We start from the raw sequence: 15319 nt of genomic DNA, 5'->3' as shown, positions 1-15319 counted from the left end.
ATCTAAATTGTGTGCACTGTCTCTTCTTCCATGCTCCAACGCTGACAGGTGGAAGCCAATTCTCCGTCCCCATACTTTTCCCCCGGATGAATTTCCACTTCGCGGAGACAAGCTTCCAGTGAGATCCCCTCTCTTCCCAATATGGACGAACTACAGAGAAATATCACAATGCACTCAACTATCTAATTTACTCCTAACCCATCTTGGTATTATCCATCTCCTAATTTTCCGTCTCATGTCGCAACTGGCTATGGCTTCTATACAAACCCCCACTCTCCGAATGCCTATAAAAGAATAGTAAAACCACCATAGACCGTGCCCATCGGAAGTGAGCCATCCCTCACATCAAGCACGATGCTCCCATCAATCCTCCGCCTGCTGAGTCTTCTCCTCTTCACCCTAGAAGCCAATGCTATCGCCATCCAACCCATCTCCAGACAAACCTGCCAATCAACCGGAACCCACTGTCCCCCGGGGACCCTAATCGTCAGCACAACCTCTAAAGATGCCTCTCACAAAACCATCCAATCCGCCATAGACTCCCTCCCCGACGACGAAAGCCTACAAACAATCCTCATCCTGGAAGGTACCTATACCGAGCAAGTAAACATAACCCGCTCGGGCCCAGTAACCCTCCTCGGCCAAACAACCTCCCCCAAAAGACGCAACCCGCAACCGCGTGCGCATCAACTGGGCGGCTGGTAACAGAGACAACACCGGTGGCATCGACAATGTCTTCTTCAGCGTGATGGTTGTAGCACCCACGCTGGAAGCGAGTCTCACGGGCACAGGACCGACCGGGTATCCCGTGCCAGCTGATACGCCATTCGGAAATAAGGATTTCCGAGTATATAATGTCGACTTTGATAATACTTGGGCTGAGTACTCGGACGGACCAGCGCATGCGCTGAGTCTCAGTCGTGCTAATGGCGGGTTTTATCACTGCGGGTTTTATTCGTACCAGGATACTGTACGTTCTTTCCATCTGTTGGGATCATTCGCACAACACAAACACAAACACACACTAACCCCTCCGCAGGTCTACATAGGGAAACTCGGCAACGCCTATTTCTACGAAAGCATTCTAGCCGGCCAAACCGACTTCCTGTACGGCTTCGGCACAGCATGGATCCAGTCCAACGCCCTCCAACTCCGTGGCTGTGGCGGCGGCATAACCGCCTGGAAGGGCACGAACACAACAACCCCGAACAAGTACGGCGCGTACATAGTTGACTCTAGCGTGCGTGCGGCGAACGCCTCCATCGCGGCTGATATCAAGGGTGCGTGTGCGCTCGGCCGGCCGTGGAATAGCCAGCACCGGTCGATCTTTGCGCACTCCTACGAGGACGGGAGTGTCGATCCGCGCGGGTATATTGATTGGGTTGTTGATGGTGTTTCGAGGTTCGAGGAGGGCGTTACGCTTATGGCGGAGTATCGGGTTCATGGGCCTGGGGTTAACGAGACTGCTCGTGTTGAGGGTGGTGTTACTTCTGTTCTTGGACAGGAGGAATGGGAGATGTATAGTACTCCGCAGAAGGTTTTCGGGGATACGGAGTGGATTGATTGGGAGGTTGTCAAGGAGAATTAGTGGGATTGGTTGTTTAGTGACATTCTCATATAAACAGTTTTGATTGCTTTACTCCTACTATTAATGCATCACGCATCAGGCTCCTGGCGCAGCTCCCCAATGGCCTTCCCATCTGAAGTCCCATAAGTATCTGCATACCTCCCTGTCATCCACTCGTGAACAGTAATCGGGGGATACCTAGCGCCCTCTGGATCCTCACAGCCAGGAAGACACCGGATAGTATAGTTCGGATTCCCCGAGAAGAAGAAGGGGACACTAAACCGCTCCTTTCCGCTGGTATTAATGACGCGGTGCAGATTCGACAAGTACCGATCATTCGTCCAGCGCATCATCATATTGCCCAGGTTGACAACATACGCGCCTGGAACGGGCGTGACATCAACCCATTCAGACGACAGGTTGTTCCATACCTGCAACCCGCCCGTATCATCCTGCAGGAGCATCGTGATAGCGCCGAAATCGGTATGAGCGCCGATTCCTAGACTTGCCTTAGTTCGTTCTCCTTGTGATATTCACATTCACATCGTAAGCAGGGTTTCCTACTAACCTCTCTCAAGATCCGACGCATCAGCCTCTTGGGACGGATAATGAAGCAGTCTCAGAATGGAGACGGGATGATCGCAGAAATTGCTAAAAACATCTTCATCCAGACCCAGAGTGCGCGCGATAACTTGCATGATGGCCACGGCAAGCTCGATCATGGCGTCGTGGTACTCGTCCATGACGCGACGGAAGCCTTCCGCGTCGGGGACTTCGGAGGGATACTTGTTCGGTCCTTGGCCGAAGCGTCGCTGGACGACGTATACATCATCGAGTGGGAGGTCCTTTCCAAGATAGAAGCCTTCTTTCAGATCGCCTTTTGTGCGTTTTTCGAAGTTTTGAGAGCGTAGTCGCTCGTACCCGCGATTGAAGCCGCCAGTGGCTTTGGGGTTTAGGTAAGTTAATTCTTTTTTTGGTATTTGTGGGGTGAGCGAGCGCTGTGTTACCTTGGTTGTATCTCTCTTTCGTTTCCAAGGGGAGGTTGAAGAATTCGCTTGAGTGTTGTAGGACTGCGGTTTGTAGTTCGGTTGGGATGGCGTGGTTGATTAGCTGGAAGAAACCGAATTGTTCACACGCTTGTTGGATTTGGCGGATAAGGTCTTCTTTGGTTGAATCGTTGGCATAGAAGGCTGTTGAGAGGGTTAGATACCTTTATTAGAATATACGGCGCTGGAGGGTGCTTCTTACGGGCGAAATCGATGATAGGTGGTTCGTTAGGGTTCATCTTGAAGGGATGTAGTTAAGTCTTGATGGAATGAGAATATAGTCTTGATGAGTCATTTATAGCTGTTCTTATATCTTCATAGATGCGGGGAAACCGTTATCTTTTCACTTATGTACATGCACTTATTACCTACGGACATGTATGTCGAAAACCCGAACATCCGACTCCGTTTCTATGTAATCCCCGAAGGGAATTGTCGGCCTTTCAGTGGTAGTCCTCGAAACTGCTATAGAGACAGGATGCATCCTTAGTCTATATTGAAACTTTGTATGTTAGACCGAGCAGCCGGGGAGATCTAGAGATCAACATGCGTAATGAACATGATCACATTATTTGAGAAATGGCAAAGATAACAGACTCGGATCTATGAGAAGAGAGGTATTCGTTCAGTATGGTACACTTATGCGTACAAAAGAAAAAAGTATACAAATAAAAGTCAGGATTCTTCTAATCCGGTGGGTATCATATGTGCTCTAATCAAACATGCTACAAATGCATGGGCGTCCACTCCTGTCCAGGGTAGGACGTGGGGGACATGACGATCTCCTCGCTGGAGTCATCCGCGGTGATGGCAAGCTCTACTGGCTGAGGCGGGTTATTAACTACACGGGCCTCGTCCTCACTGCGGTGAGGATGCGCGGATATCGCGGAGGCGTTTGAGACGGCGATGTTGCGCGGTGCATGGTTCTCCGAGGCTGCGCATGTCAAGTCTGAAACCACTGGCTTTCGGGATCGGATGCTGAGCTGAGGAGCTAGACTTTGCTGTTTGAGATTGCCTTGTAATTCGTGCACTTGTTCCGGGTTGTTTTGCTTGCTTGTCGGAGCCTCGGATATCTCCCCGTATAGTTCGTGTCGAAGGGGGTCCCCAACCATGCGGTCTTTGTGCTCCTCATGCTCCTCTCTTTCCTGGTTCTCGTTTAGGGTGCCTAACTGCGGGTCTCCGTTTTGGTCTTGCTGGGCCTTTTGCTTGAGCTGCTCCTCTTTCTGCAGTTGATGTATCTGGTGGTCCTGTAACTCCTCCAGCGGTGACAGTGAAGGTACAGCTCTATTCTCCTGGAATGACATGGGAGATGGTGACCGGGAATGATCTGGGAGAGGCTGACTGAGTGTGCTAGCATGGCGAGAGCCGTTGGGGGTTTCATTCATGGATCCAGATCGGAACTGCGAGTAAAACCGACCAGTCCCCAGGGAGTTGGACGACGAACTGGATGGAATTGACATAGATGGAAGGGATATACTGGCACGTTGACGATCATCGCATGGAGGCTTTGCGTCGCTCGGTGGTGGCGGTGGTGGTGCCCTAGGCTCAGGGGGCTGAGTTGGCAAAGGGGTTTGTTCAAATGGATTGCTGAGGACCGGTGGTTCATCCTGTGCAGCAACACTAGTATTTGCATTTCCGGTTGTCGACGGACGTGTCGGCAAATACTTGTTTTGCAGCTGCTCTGATGTAGTCCTTTTGTGGTCGGTCGATTTCCTTTCAGCATCTTGAGAGTCTTGGCGGCCAAATAGTACCTGTCTAAGTTAGAAAACAAACAAAACAACTTTATAAAGTAGACGTACGCTAATTCTGCTGAATGTTCGTCTCCGCTGGCCTCCTTGGGGCGCCTGGGGTCCTTGTAGTTGAATACCAGAGAGGAGGTCTCCCACTGAAGCGCGTCGTCGTCTCCCGAACTCCTTCAGTTTTCCAATAGTGGACTCCCCGTTCCCTGCAGGAGACCCCGATTCCGAAGGTTGCGAAAGGCCGTTAGCAGGTGTGGACGGGCGAGTCCCTTTGCCGTTGGCACTCTGCTTTCCGAAGCTACCGAAGCTCAGCATACTGCTTCGGGTTCCCGGCGAGTATCTGACTTCGTTTCTCAAGGGGCTATGCACATCTGGAACAGAGGGAGGTAGGCCGCTGATCGATTTCCTTTTGGATTCGAGGACCTCGGCAGAGCTTGTGAACTCTGACGGATAGAAAGGTATGAAAGACCTTCTCTTCTTTTGAGCGGATGCCAATGAGCCAGGAGCGTCATCCGCAGATTGCTCAACCTTGCTTTCATACCGGGGTTCTGGTACTACCCCGGCTGTCTCTTGCAAAGGAGAAGGGGGATCCCTGTCGATTTCCTCGTTAGATGTACGTCCGGTTTGCTCGTCAGGCCCGAGCGTTGAGACAGAGGGCTGGCGTCCATGACCCTGGCTAGGTGCAAGCCCATTGCCATTATCCTTGGGAGGAGGCGAAGGGGGCTTAGGACTTTCATCAAGCACCGGACGGATGGACGGAGTAACTATCGCCGGTGTAGACTTGCTTGGCTGATGCCTCTGGCTGTTCACAACCGGGACGGGGATGTGAAAAGGCTCATCAGGAATGACTGGCAGACCCTTTTCTGCGACTGGGTCTTTGCTCGCCGGCGCTTCAGCATCGGACTGATTGCCAGTTGTGCTTTCTCCCTGTTGCGGCAGTGGCTCTGTGAATTGCCGTTTCCCACCATTTACTTGGCTAAATGCATTCAACACCATCGGGGTACTTGCTGCCCTTCGAGGATGGGGGTCTGTGGGCGAAAGACCAAGTGCAGCTATCATCTCCTGCTCCAAATCTCCAGCAAAGGCTGACTTCCCGGGTACTTCAGCTTTAGGAGGGACACCATTGGAAGATGGCAGTTGGTCCCGTTGCCCAGTCGTTTCGCCAACATGGTTGTGCGACTGGTTATTATTCCCCGATTTGGTCGCCTTGACACGTTTGCCACCATTGTGCTCACCCTGTGGACCATCTAGACAGAAGCTGACCGGTGGATCAGGATCAGAGTTGAGCCCAGTTCGCTCGGATTTGAAGATAGGCAGACTGCCAAATGTGACAGAGTTTCGCAGAGAAGAGTTACCAGACACTTCACCAGTCCCTGAAGGGAAGGAGAACTGAAAGCTGCGGCGAGAAGCATTTTGAGTTGACTGAACCTACAACATTACCAACATCAGAATGTAAACAAATAAGGGCGGGGTGTTAGATTGTATCGAAAGGGCAGATGCATCAATCGTGTCTCATTCTAGAGCTCAATGCCAAAAAGAAGTGCTCGGAATTACATCGTGGTATCCAGAAAGTGAAGCAAGGCAGCGAAAGTCCAAGGGAAACATTAAAGCGACGGCATCCACCGTGCTTACCCAAGTAAACAACTCGCTCAAACGAAAAAAAAAGAATCAGGCATCTACCTTCTCAGAACCTCCACTGGGTCGGAACCTGCTTCTGCCCTTGGCAAACAGCCCCTTGGCTGCCCCGGTTGCCTTGCCACTAAACGCCCCCGCAGTGTGGAGGAACTCCTTCCCTTTCTCCCCGACTTTATCCTTGTTCATCACTGTACCGAGATGGCCCGACGGGCGTCGAACATGAGTGGCGTTAGTCGGGGTACCGTCATTCAAGGAACCGAGATTCGAAAGAGCACCCAACTTAGGGAATCTGATGCGGGAAGGATCTGATAGTGGCACGGTAGGGGAGAGATTCTGGCTCTGTTGGACCACATCGGCATGCTCGGGGTGATTATGGACTGTGAACTCTAGCCAATGATTCAAACCAGTGTCGATGGTGGCGAACTGGTCGCGGGTGTGTTCGAAAGACTTGATACGCTGGTTGATAGATGTGATGCCGAGAATGTCACGGAAGCCTAAAAGTTTAGACTCATCGAGGGATGAGCTGTCGACGTTAGGGGCTTGGAGTTGTGGAGGTGGCGTAGCCCCCGGTCCCATAACTTGCTCGGGTGGTGTAATGTTCTCCGGAACAGGTGGGACAATCGAAAGTCGAGGTCTTTCCACAGCACGCTGAGTACTGGACGCTTCATCCTCAGAAGCAAGTGGGTCGTGCGATACGTCCGACACCAATGGGGCGGACTCCTCACGTATAGGCTCAGGCTCTTGCATAGATAACGATGTGGCTAAAGGAGGGGGCGATGAATAGCTGCCAGGCATTTGAGGCGGCTCTGTTTCAGACGAATCGGAGGACTCCCATGAGAACCGTCTTTCTAACTTGGGCTTCTTTGGCTGATCGACGACCATGGATGCAGAGTTACCAGCCGCGCCTTGACTGGTCGGATAGGGGTCTTGAGACGCCAAAGGAGGCGGGCTAGTCCAGTCTGGGTGGCTTTCGGAAACCGTAGTCTGTTGTGGGACGGATTCGGCAGGTGCCTGCGACTGAGGTTGGTGGCTGGGCTCTGGGTCGTCCGAGGGGGTAGCTTCCCGACTTAATGATCGGATAATCTCCTCCCTCAAGCGATCATTGTCAGTATTCTGTGGCGATTCTTCGGCTCCCATGATGGTTGGGATCTCGGGATGGAAGGTGTCAGGGCCAGATGCACTTCCGAATTTGAGAGGGGCAGGCATGTCCTGCCCATTATTCGAGTATGATTGCATGGGCGGTTTCTGAGGAGAGATCCCCGCATCAGGTGATTCTGGAGATGGATTCTCGAGTGGGGGAATGGAAGACAACTCTGCACGGCCCGCGATTGGGGTATCTTGGTCTGTGACCTGAGGTTTTCTCGAAGGACTGTTGTCTGAACTAGGAAGGCTCAGGTCCCGGCGATGACCAGGGTTAAACCCTGGAACCGCATTCGCAGTTGCCTTGGGGGAGCTCGACTCATTAGGCTCCTCGAGAATGGTGGGTGTTCTTTCGTCAGTCATAGTACGACCACCCATGATAGGGCTGATCGTCGAAGTGCCATCACTGTTCGACCGCGCGACACTAGTGGTAGTGGATTGCGGAGTTTCTGGGACATCAAAGGCCTGATTCACTACCGATCTGAATCCCGGCGAGGGGTTGTGGTGCAAAGAGGGCTCCTGAGATGCAGGGCTATCCGTTGGCGGGTTGGGCTCTGCACCACCTAAGAAGTCGGTACCAAAGCTAGACATGCGCTTGACTTCCGGTAGACCCAAATCGGGGTTCTCTTGGTTCGTTTGAGGTGGCACTCCAACCCCGTCAGACTTGGGCTCATTGCTACCAGTGATAGGAGACTGCTCTGTCGCTTTCTCCTCACGCATGCGTTTATAGAGGTCGGCCGGCCGTACGAAAGGAAGCGCCTTTTGATCTCCTCCACTAACAGTCCGACCTTTGCCATCAGCCGGAGCAGATTCGGCGGCTCCGGTTCCAAATCCGATGCCAGACAAACGCCTCGCGGACAGCTCAGATGAACTGCCAGTGTTGTGGGTGGCATAGGGAGGCCGAGGTACTGCGGGAGGTGCCTCCTCCTCCTCCTCCTCTTCATAGTCATCATCACTACCCCAATCACCTCCGTCATAAGAATATTTTTTTGCTTCCACCCATCGTTTTGTTTTGGAGCGATTCACGTTCGTTTGGAATGAGATCGGGGTTCCGCTACCGCTGCCTGCCGAGAGTGGACTGCGAACATTTGGTGGGGAAGGGCTAAAGCAGGTCTCAGTATTTGTGCAACTAGATATGCGACTCAATCTGAATAGATAGTCTTACAGTTTCTGGGCTCCGTGGCCATGCGATTGGGTGGGGTCTGCCATCAGGGGAACAGGATCAAGGGACCGGGCTTGATTACCAGCATCGACTGTTGCTTGGCTGATCTCCGATAATTCTGCACAAGAGCAAGTTGTAAGGGTTAAATAAGAAGGTGAACAACACTGTTCCTTAAAAGATTGTGTATATAGGAGGGACGAAGGTGGCGATTTGGCCCAAGTTGGGCAAGGCACCGATCAAACGGGCTGGGATAATTGGAGGAGACAAGATGTACAAGAATGACGTGTATCCACAGAGAAATCCAAGAAGATCAAGCCAGCTAATATCAAGAGAGAATAGAGGAAACAAAAGGAAACGAGTATTAATGGCAATGAAACGAACTAACTCCGTATATTCCCCTGATCGATCGTTGAACTAAATTTAGGTGGCGATGCGGGGCTTATGTAAACGTTTCCGATTGAGTAAGGACGGGGTTAATTGCGTAGACATTGTTGACTTCGACCTTTCCATCTTCTTACTTGACTGTACGGAGTATATCAAGTCTCTTTACTTTGATCCTGGATCTGTTCAAGTCACGACGTTGTACCCTCGGAGCTCTCTACCTGCAACCGGACACGTCTTCATCTCGCCCCCTTATCGATTGCAGATAGAATCACACAGCTTCAACACCGAATTCGGCCTTTGTCGACTTAATCTACATTTGCTTCTCAATACCGTCGCTCCTTGAAACACTATAGCTACTCGTCGCTACTCGTCTCCTATCTTCGCCTCACATCCCTCCTTCCACATCGCAAAATGACCGGCCCGTCGATACAAGACCGGACCAGCGAATTCAGCGCTATCTTGGGCCACGCCCAGAAGCGCCTGGGGACGTCGAAAGTCGGTTCGCAGCGCCAGGCACTGTTAACCGATGCGCAAAGGCGACAAGCCAATGCGTCGCCCCAGGGTGCCGGACAGGAGGCGAAGGCAGCAAGATCGGAGTTTGCGCGGCGGGCGCGAGATATCGGAAGGGGGATTACTGGAACAATGGCCAAACTGCAGCGGTTGGCTGAATGTAAGTCCAGGTCACATTGCGACCTAATTCTAGCAATCTAACGGGAAATAGTGGCGAAGCGGAAAACACTCTTCGACGACCGACCTGTCGAAATTTCCGAATTGACATACGTGATTAAGCAAGACCTTGCCGCCCTAAACCAAAGCATCGCTTCACTGCAGGCGCTCACGCATGCGCAACACCCCAAATCGAATCGCTCGAAGACAGACCAGGAAGGAGAGCACAATGACAATGTGAGTGGGACATGAAAGGCTGCGCACGGACAAGTCGCTGATTACCCATTCTAGGTTGTTGTCATGCTGCAGGGAAAGCTGGCCGATGTAGGTGCTAGTTTCAAGGAGGTGCTCGAAGTTCGCACGAAGAATATTCAAGCATCCCGATCACGAACCGAGAACTTTGTTTCCTCGGTATCTTCCAAATCACACAGCGCCCTCGACGCACAGCGCTCAGACTCGCCTTTGTATAACACTTCGGGACGACGGACACCTCAGCCAGGATATCAAGGCAACTCCTCCGACCTTTTGACCCTCGAGCCCTCAAATCCTTCGCCCTTAGGGCGTCCATCATTCCAGTCAGACCAGCAGTTGATGGTAATGGAAGAAGGAGAATCGAGTAACACATATGTTCAAGCTCGAGGCGAAGCTATTGAAGCTATTGAACGAACCATCAGCGAATTAGGTGGTATTTTTGGTCAGCTGGCGCAGATGGTCAGCGAGCAGTCTGAAATGATCCAGCGCATAGATGCCAATACCGAAGATGTGGTCGACAACGTCCAGGGGGCGCAGAGAGAACTGATGAAGTATTGGACGCGCGTGTCCGGGAATCGCTGGCTAATTGCCAAGATGTTCGGTATTCTGATGGTACGTTGACTCATGTTGAAATTTATTGCCTGGACATCCAACTAATGACCATTATAGATCTTTTTCCTTCTCTGGGTGTTGATTTCGTGATAGATACGAGGTCCTCCCATTTTTTTCTTTGTACTGTATTATAATATCTGGCCCGTGTGTTTTCGACAGACCATGGCCCTTCTGCATATCTGCACTCGCTGAGCATTGCAATTTCTTTTTACTCTCTGGCTAGACTCTGAGATGTCCAAATCATCACGCTCTTTATCTTCCTTCTCACATTTTCCCCGTTGCTCCTTCTTGCTTGGGACTGTGTCCTAAAGAGTCAGCTACGTAAATACACCTTTATGTACTATGCAAATCCAATCAACCGAGATCATGGGAAAACCATGAAGCACTTCCAGAAACATCTTGAAGCACGTATTGTTATCCTATTTCACGCATCAAACTGCGCCATGGCATTCCACAGTTCAGACTCCGCCCATCCCAACGAGGGTTGATTGTCGAACAGTTCCCACACAAGACTGTCATTCCATCCCTCCACAGACGGTGGTGCAGTAGGACCTCCTCCAGTGGAATCTGCACCCCCAAGTCTGGCCAAAGGCTGGTCGGTACCGGTAGCGCGGCCAAATATATCTGTGTAGGATGTCATCTGGGCCTCAGTATCCTCAGCCGTGTTTGGATCAGAAGGTGCAGCTGCTGGCTGTTCTGAACGTGAAGGTTCGGTGTTCCCTTTAACCAAAGGTGCACACAGGTCCAGAAACTTGGAGAATAGCTTGTACAGTTTGCCGATCGAGGCATTGGCCTCTGCGAATTGATGTAGGTCGTCAGTGATGTTCTTGATCATATCGAAGTCTCTCTCGTTTGATGTTGCGATGACATTGCAAAACAGGACAAAGAACGGTGCTAGAGGGAATAACAGCATTGTCCTATTGAAACGGTCATTAGGGCTAGGATATTGAGGGACGGCTTGAAGCTATGTCATACCAGGTAAGAAAGTATGGATATGAGTCGATAGAATTGATGCGGTTTGAAAATGCTTCCTGTAGAGCTCGGAGAGTGGTGAGGGCTTCCCGGGCTGTGTATAGACAGTTCTCGCAGACCAAACGGGACTTGAGCACCGAGGAGCGGGCTTGGATGATTGTCGTGAGAACAGAGTAGTAGTTGAAGTCCATTGATAGCCATTCGCGCCGCAGATGGCTCCATGATTGTGTAAATTGTTGTTCTTGGCGACGACGAAACTGAAAGTTGGATTAGCGATTGCTTGTTGGCTCATCCTCGATCTCTCTTACCATTTGCATATTGGAGTGGATTATGTGCGCCCGCGCCACAAGATCAGATAGCATATTGGCCTTCTCTGTGTCTCCTATCGGTTTAGTATCAAGCAAGATGGTCAGCAGAGTATTCTTCAACTCTGAATACTCGACTACGCCTGTTATCATGGTGGATGTTGGCAGATCAGGGTCGATGTGGATTAACTGGGTTGGTTTAACTTTCAGATCCGGCAGAGACGGTGGTCGGAGGAGCAGCAGGCTGAGGGTTTTGTCAAAGTAATAGCACAAGAAAACACAGGCATGGATATTTTCTTCGGTCTGGGTTCGAGGACTGACATCTGTGATGTTGTGATAGTTCAAGGAGACGATCATTCTCGAGGCTAGTGCCGTCAGCATCCAGCAGCGTGTCATGTTTCCTAAATATTGCATCAAACGGGTCTGTCGTGAGTCAGAAATGAGTCGGTGTGTATGGAGCCACCGTAAGGAGGCAAAACAAACATACTGCAGACAAAACCGATTGAAGCAAAAGAAGGCTAGGTTCAGCTGCTAGCGGAATTTGATTCAAAAGTTCTATGGCAGCGGCTTCATATCTCTTTTTGAGTGACCGAAAATGATCCCTCAAGGGCTCACTTGAAACAAGAGGGCCCATTTTTGATATAAAACTCATGGCCTTTACCCAGACATTAAGTCGGTAATGCTGGAGCACTTGCTCACATTCTGCGCCCTCGATAATTCCAAGCCCCATTTGTTCTAGGAGGCTGTCGGAAATGTGATCAGGCCAATTGATTGTTCCCTGGGAGTTTGTTTTCTTATCGGGTCCTGTAATAATCAGCATTGCGGACATCTGCTCCAATCGTGGTAACCTACCAGGTAACATCATATAGAGCAACTCCGGTGTGAGAGTAGGGGATTCTAGGGTTTCTTGAATCTCCATATCATGAATAGCCGCGGTCTCCTCCCAATTTAGGGTCGGATTAGACAGCTGACTAACGAACTTCCGTGCTGATTCTAGCGCAGTGCGTCTATCTTTTGACAGAGCAGGGTTGCATTGGAGTTCATGCTCAATATATTCTCTAGCCTCACTAGCATGATGGGTTGAGCCAGGTGAATGTGCTTGGTGAACGTTTTGTTGCGCCACAGCCTGAGACTTGCGGTGCTTACTTGGCGGTGGCTGCAGAGGACTCATATCATTGGGGTCATATGCCCGATACCGCTTCTGCTTGTCATTGAGCACCCCAGTAATACTTGTCAGTTTGGCCGAAGGCGATGAAGATGTACTGCTAGCGGCGTGATGGGTTGTTGGGAAGTTTATTGCCTCTTTATTGCTTGCCTCTTCTAGCTTCGACAATCTTTGGGTCAATGTTTCCAGTCTTGGAAATGTCAGCTGCGGAGTCTAAAGACCGGCAATTCGCATTCCACGTACCGAGAGACCCGGGGCCTATGAACTCGTGCCTGGCGATTGCGAAGGCATTCTGCACCTGCATCGGTGCAGTTCATGCAAGGATCCTGGCGATCGCATTTTACCTACAATTACTTGAGATGAGCATTGAAACATTAAAAAATTAGATGTGAGAAACGAATGATTATACCTTCCGAGTATGACATAGATCGCACTGATAACCGATTAGCTGGGCTACATATATGTTTCGAAACAGCGTTGCCTTTCGCAATGCCATTATTCAGGAAAACTTACAGCAGACATGTTTCCTTCGGAATTCCCAACGGAAATTCGGAGTCAAATCATATCCCAGGCACTTCAGTGGAAGAGAAAGGAATCTGGTTGAAGTCCGGGATTGTGGGGTTCGGCGCCCGAACTGCCGGGAACCGAGCGGAAGCGGCTTAGTGCGGAGCTTGGTGATATCCATATGGTCTTGTCTTGTTTTCTATCTGCATTCAAGATTGTTGACTGATGTTTCATTTTTACTATTCGTATTGATTCCAAAGATTGCTCCATTCATATTATTCCTAAATATTACAACTTTTTGCCTGATAGCTGCGCTAAGCTTTGGGCTATCATTCGTCATAACAATCATAGCAGTAACCACATTCTAATTTCACAACAGAGCCGTGGAGAACCTGCACTTCGGAATACTTAACAGTATGCGGAATAGCCCCTCGTCGATCCATCTCATTGCGTGCTGCTTGGAACCATACATGGTTAAGCTCTGGCAGGAGGAGTGTGTGTTCACCCTGACCATTGAAAGATGCCATGTACTCGTCCAAATCCTTTCGCATCGCCCACAAAAACTCCTTTCTATGAGACCACGTAGACTCATGCTCGCCCTTTTCCTTTCTTTGGTTATCCTTTGCAATGGAAACAAAGAAGTCGGCGATTCTCTCCATGGTTGAAGTGGTGAGAAGGATACTCAACCAGCTTTTGGCCGAGGAGCGGGGAATTTCCGGGCCCATCAAGCGCTGCACAGTCGAAAATAGAAGCTGCATGCAGTGATGGGTCGACAAAAATACAAGTGTATCGTCAAAAGGCGCATTTCGAAGAATTGATTGCTGTCTTTCAATAGAATAAGCCTTATTTTTGTATTGGTGAGCCGGGTGACCACAGTCAGAGCCAGAGGATGCGGCTGATTCCAAGAAGAATACCGCATAGGCTCTATATTCGAGTAAGTACGCTTCCAAGTAAAATAATATGATGGGGCCATACATCGGATGCAAAAGCTTGGCTTGGAGCGAAGCCACGGCTTTGCTGTAGATAACTTCTCTCTCTGTCTTGGAGGACGACCACAAAGGCCGGGCAATTAACTCGGTCTCCAAATGGTGTTCAACCACATGATCAGCCAAGTGATAGGAGAGTCGAATACAAGTATTCCAACACCGTTTTAAATCGCCGAGATATCCCAGAGAATACCCTGCGTTGTCGTGGGCCATGCCTGTGCTATACTCAGGAGGCGAGGGAGGGAATAATTCGGAGACGAAGGCAATGTCATCACCCGGGGACATGTCGCCATCAATGCAATGGCTTTGACGATGCTGCTTTCGGAGCTGAACATATGCCCATGCTATGGCGCTATCCAACTTGGAAACCCGGTCGTGGAGTGCTCGACAGGAAAGAAACAAAGCGCCAATATCCTTCAGATCACAAAAGGCTAGGATCATAACAAAGACATCACACGGAAGCCGTTTCCACCCAGAAGTTCTAGGCACAGCCGACATCGAATCCCGTTTACCTCTCCGGAGGACTGTTCGGACTCGATTGAGAAAACGCGTCATGGTTCATACATTTGGTAAATCATTTGGAATATCCTTTGGCATGTACATTTAAAATCTTTGAGACGAAACGATAAACAAGTCAAATGGATGATAGAAAAGACTCAGATGGAATGGCTCCGGCCGTGATTTGTATGTGCCCAGACCGTAGAGACGCAGTGATGGGACCAAATAGAGCACTGCAAAAACATAATCCGATACTTTGAGCGAAGATGTTGGGTTTTACATAAGAATATCAACCGGAAATTAAGCCATAGGGTTTTTTTTTCGAAACAAGCGAGATTGTGATGATGTCGGCAACTGATATCGGCGGTGCGTAGTTGCTGCCTTATATTCAAGGCCTCAGAATTCCACGGACATTTGCCTTTCCGTTCCGTAGCCTTACCTCGATGCCACCAGAGATCAAATTGCTTAATCAAGCATGCCAGTCATTCATGTCTAGCTGGGTTGTTTTTCAACCACCGTGCTGCATCGATGGCTAGTCTATATAACTCCTTGCATGGTGCAACGGATTCGCCATCAAAACAGCCCGCATCGTATGCATGTGTGGTCTGTCACAACCGAAAGGTCAAATGTGATAAACAAGATCACCGTACTCCCTGTTCAAATTGCGCAAAGGCAAATGTGGAATG

The 15319-nt window shown here is 50.2% G+C and overlaps 6 protein-coding genes across 6 annotated transcripts; 2 read left to right on the top strand and 4 right to left on the bottom strand.

The window, feature by feature from the left end:
* Nucleotides 1-354: 354 nt before the first annotated feature.
* N7489_005735 (putative pectin methylesterase) lies at nucleotides 355-1588 on the top strand (the record flags this gene model as incomplete). Its single annotated transcript, XM_056711487.1, has 3 exons — nucleotides 355-586; nucleotides 663-970; nucleotides 1040-1588. 3 exons carry the CDS (start codon nucleotides 355-357, stop codon nucleotides 1586-1588), a joined length of 1089 nt encoding a protein of 362 aa, XP_056569908.1.
* Nucleotides 1589-1656: 68 nt separating this feature from the next.
* On the bottom strand, nucleotides 1657-2852 carry N7489_005734 (isopenicillin N synthase family dioxygenase; the record flags this gene model as incomplete). Its single annotated transcript, XM_056711486.1, has 4 exons — nucleotides 1657-2066; nucleotides 2136-2510; nucleotides 2575-2757; nucleotides 2816-2852. The coding sequence occupies 4 exons, from the start codon at nucleotides 2850-2852 to the stop codon at nucleotides 1657-1659; spliced, it is 1005 nt and encodes a 334-aa protein (XP_056569907.1).
* Nucleotides 2853-3338: 486 nt separating this feature from the next.
* N7489_005733 (uncharacterized protein) lies at nucleotides 3339-8336 on the bottom strand (the record flags this gene model as incomplete). Its single annotated transcript, XM_056711485.1, has 4 exons — nucleotides 3339-4364; nucleotides 4413-5780; nucleotides 6033-8229; nucleotides 8293-8336. The coding sequence occupies 4 exons, from the start codon at nucleotides 8334-8336 to the stop codon at nucleotides 3339-3341; spliced, it is 4635 nt and encodes a 1544-aa protein (XP_056569906.1).
* A 748-nt stretch (nucleotides 8337-9084) lies between these two features.
* N7489_005732 (t-SNARE syntaxin) lies at nucleotides 9085-10293 on the top strand (the record flags this gene model as incomplete). The annotated part of the gene is made up of 4 exons (XM_056711484.1): nucleotides 9085-9343; nucleotides 9395-9576; nucleotides 9631-10203; nucleotides 10261-10293. 4 exons carry the CDS (start codon nucleotides 9085-9087, stop codon nucleotides 10291-10293), a joined length of 1047 nt encoding a protein of 348 aa, XP_056569905.1.
* A 334-nt stretch (nucleotides 10294-10627) lies between these two features.
* N7489_005731 (fungal specific transcription factor domain-containing protein) lies at nucleotides 10628-13167 on the bottom strand (the record flags this gene model as incomplete). Its single annotated transcript, XM_056711483.1, has 6 exons — nucleotides 10628-11120; nucleotides 11179-11432; nucleotides 11484-11903; nucleotides 11968-12814; nucleotides 12889-12989; nucleotides 13159-13167. The coding sequence occupies 6 exons, from the start codon at nucleotides 13165-13167 to the stop codon at nucleotides 10628-10630; spliced, it is 2124 nt and encodes a 707-aa protein (XP_056569904.1).
* Nucleotides 13168-13478: 311 nt separating this feature from the next.
* On the bottom strand, nucleotides 13479-14690 carry N7489_005730 (uncharacterized protein; the record flags this gene model as incomplete). Its single annotated transcript, XM_056711482.1, has 1 exon — nucleotides 13479-14690. One exon carries the CDS (start codon nucleotides 14688-14690, stop codon nucleotides 13479-13481), a length of 1212 nt encoding a protein of 403 aa, XP_056569903.1.
* Between the last annotated feature and the right edge of the window lie 629 nt (nucleotides 14691-15319).

The sequence above is a fragment of the Penicillium chrysogenum genome, assembly GCF_028827035.1.
Source record: "Penicillium chrysogenum strain IBT 35668 chromosome Unknown utg000002l_segment0_segment0, whole genome shotgun sequence".
In the NCBI taxonomy this organism is placed as follows: Eukaryota; Fungi; Ascomycota; class Eurotiomycetes; order Eurotiales; family Aspergillaceae; genus Penicillium; species Penicillium chrysogenum.
The sequence above is the reverse complement of the archived record's forward strand: the minus strand, read 5'-3'. Positions and strand labels throughout refer to the sequence as shown.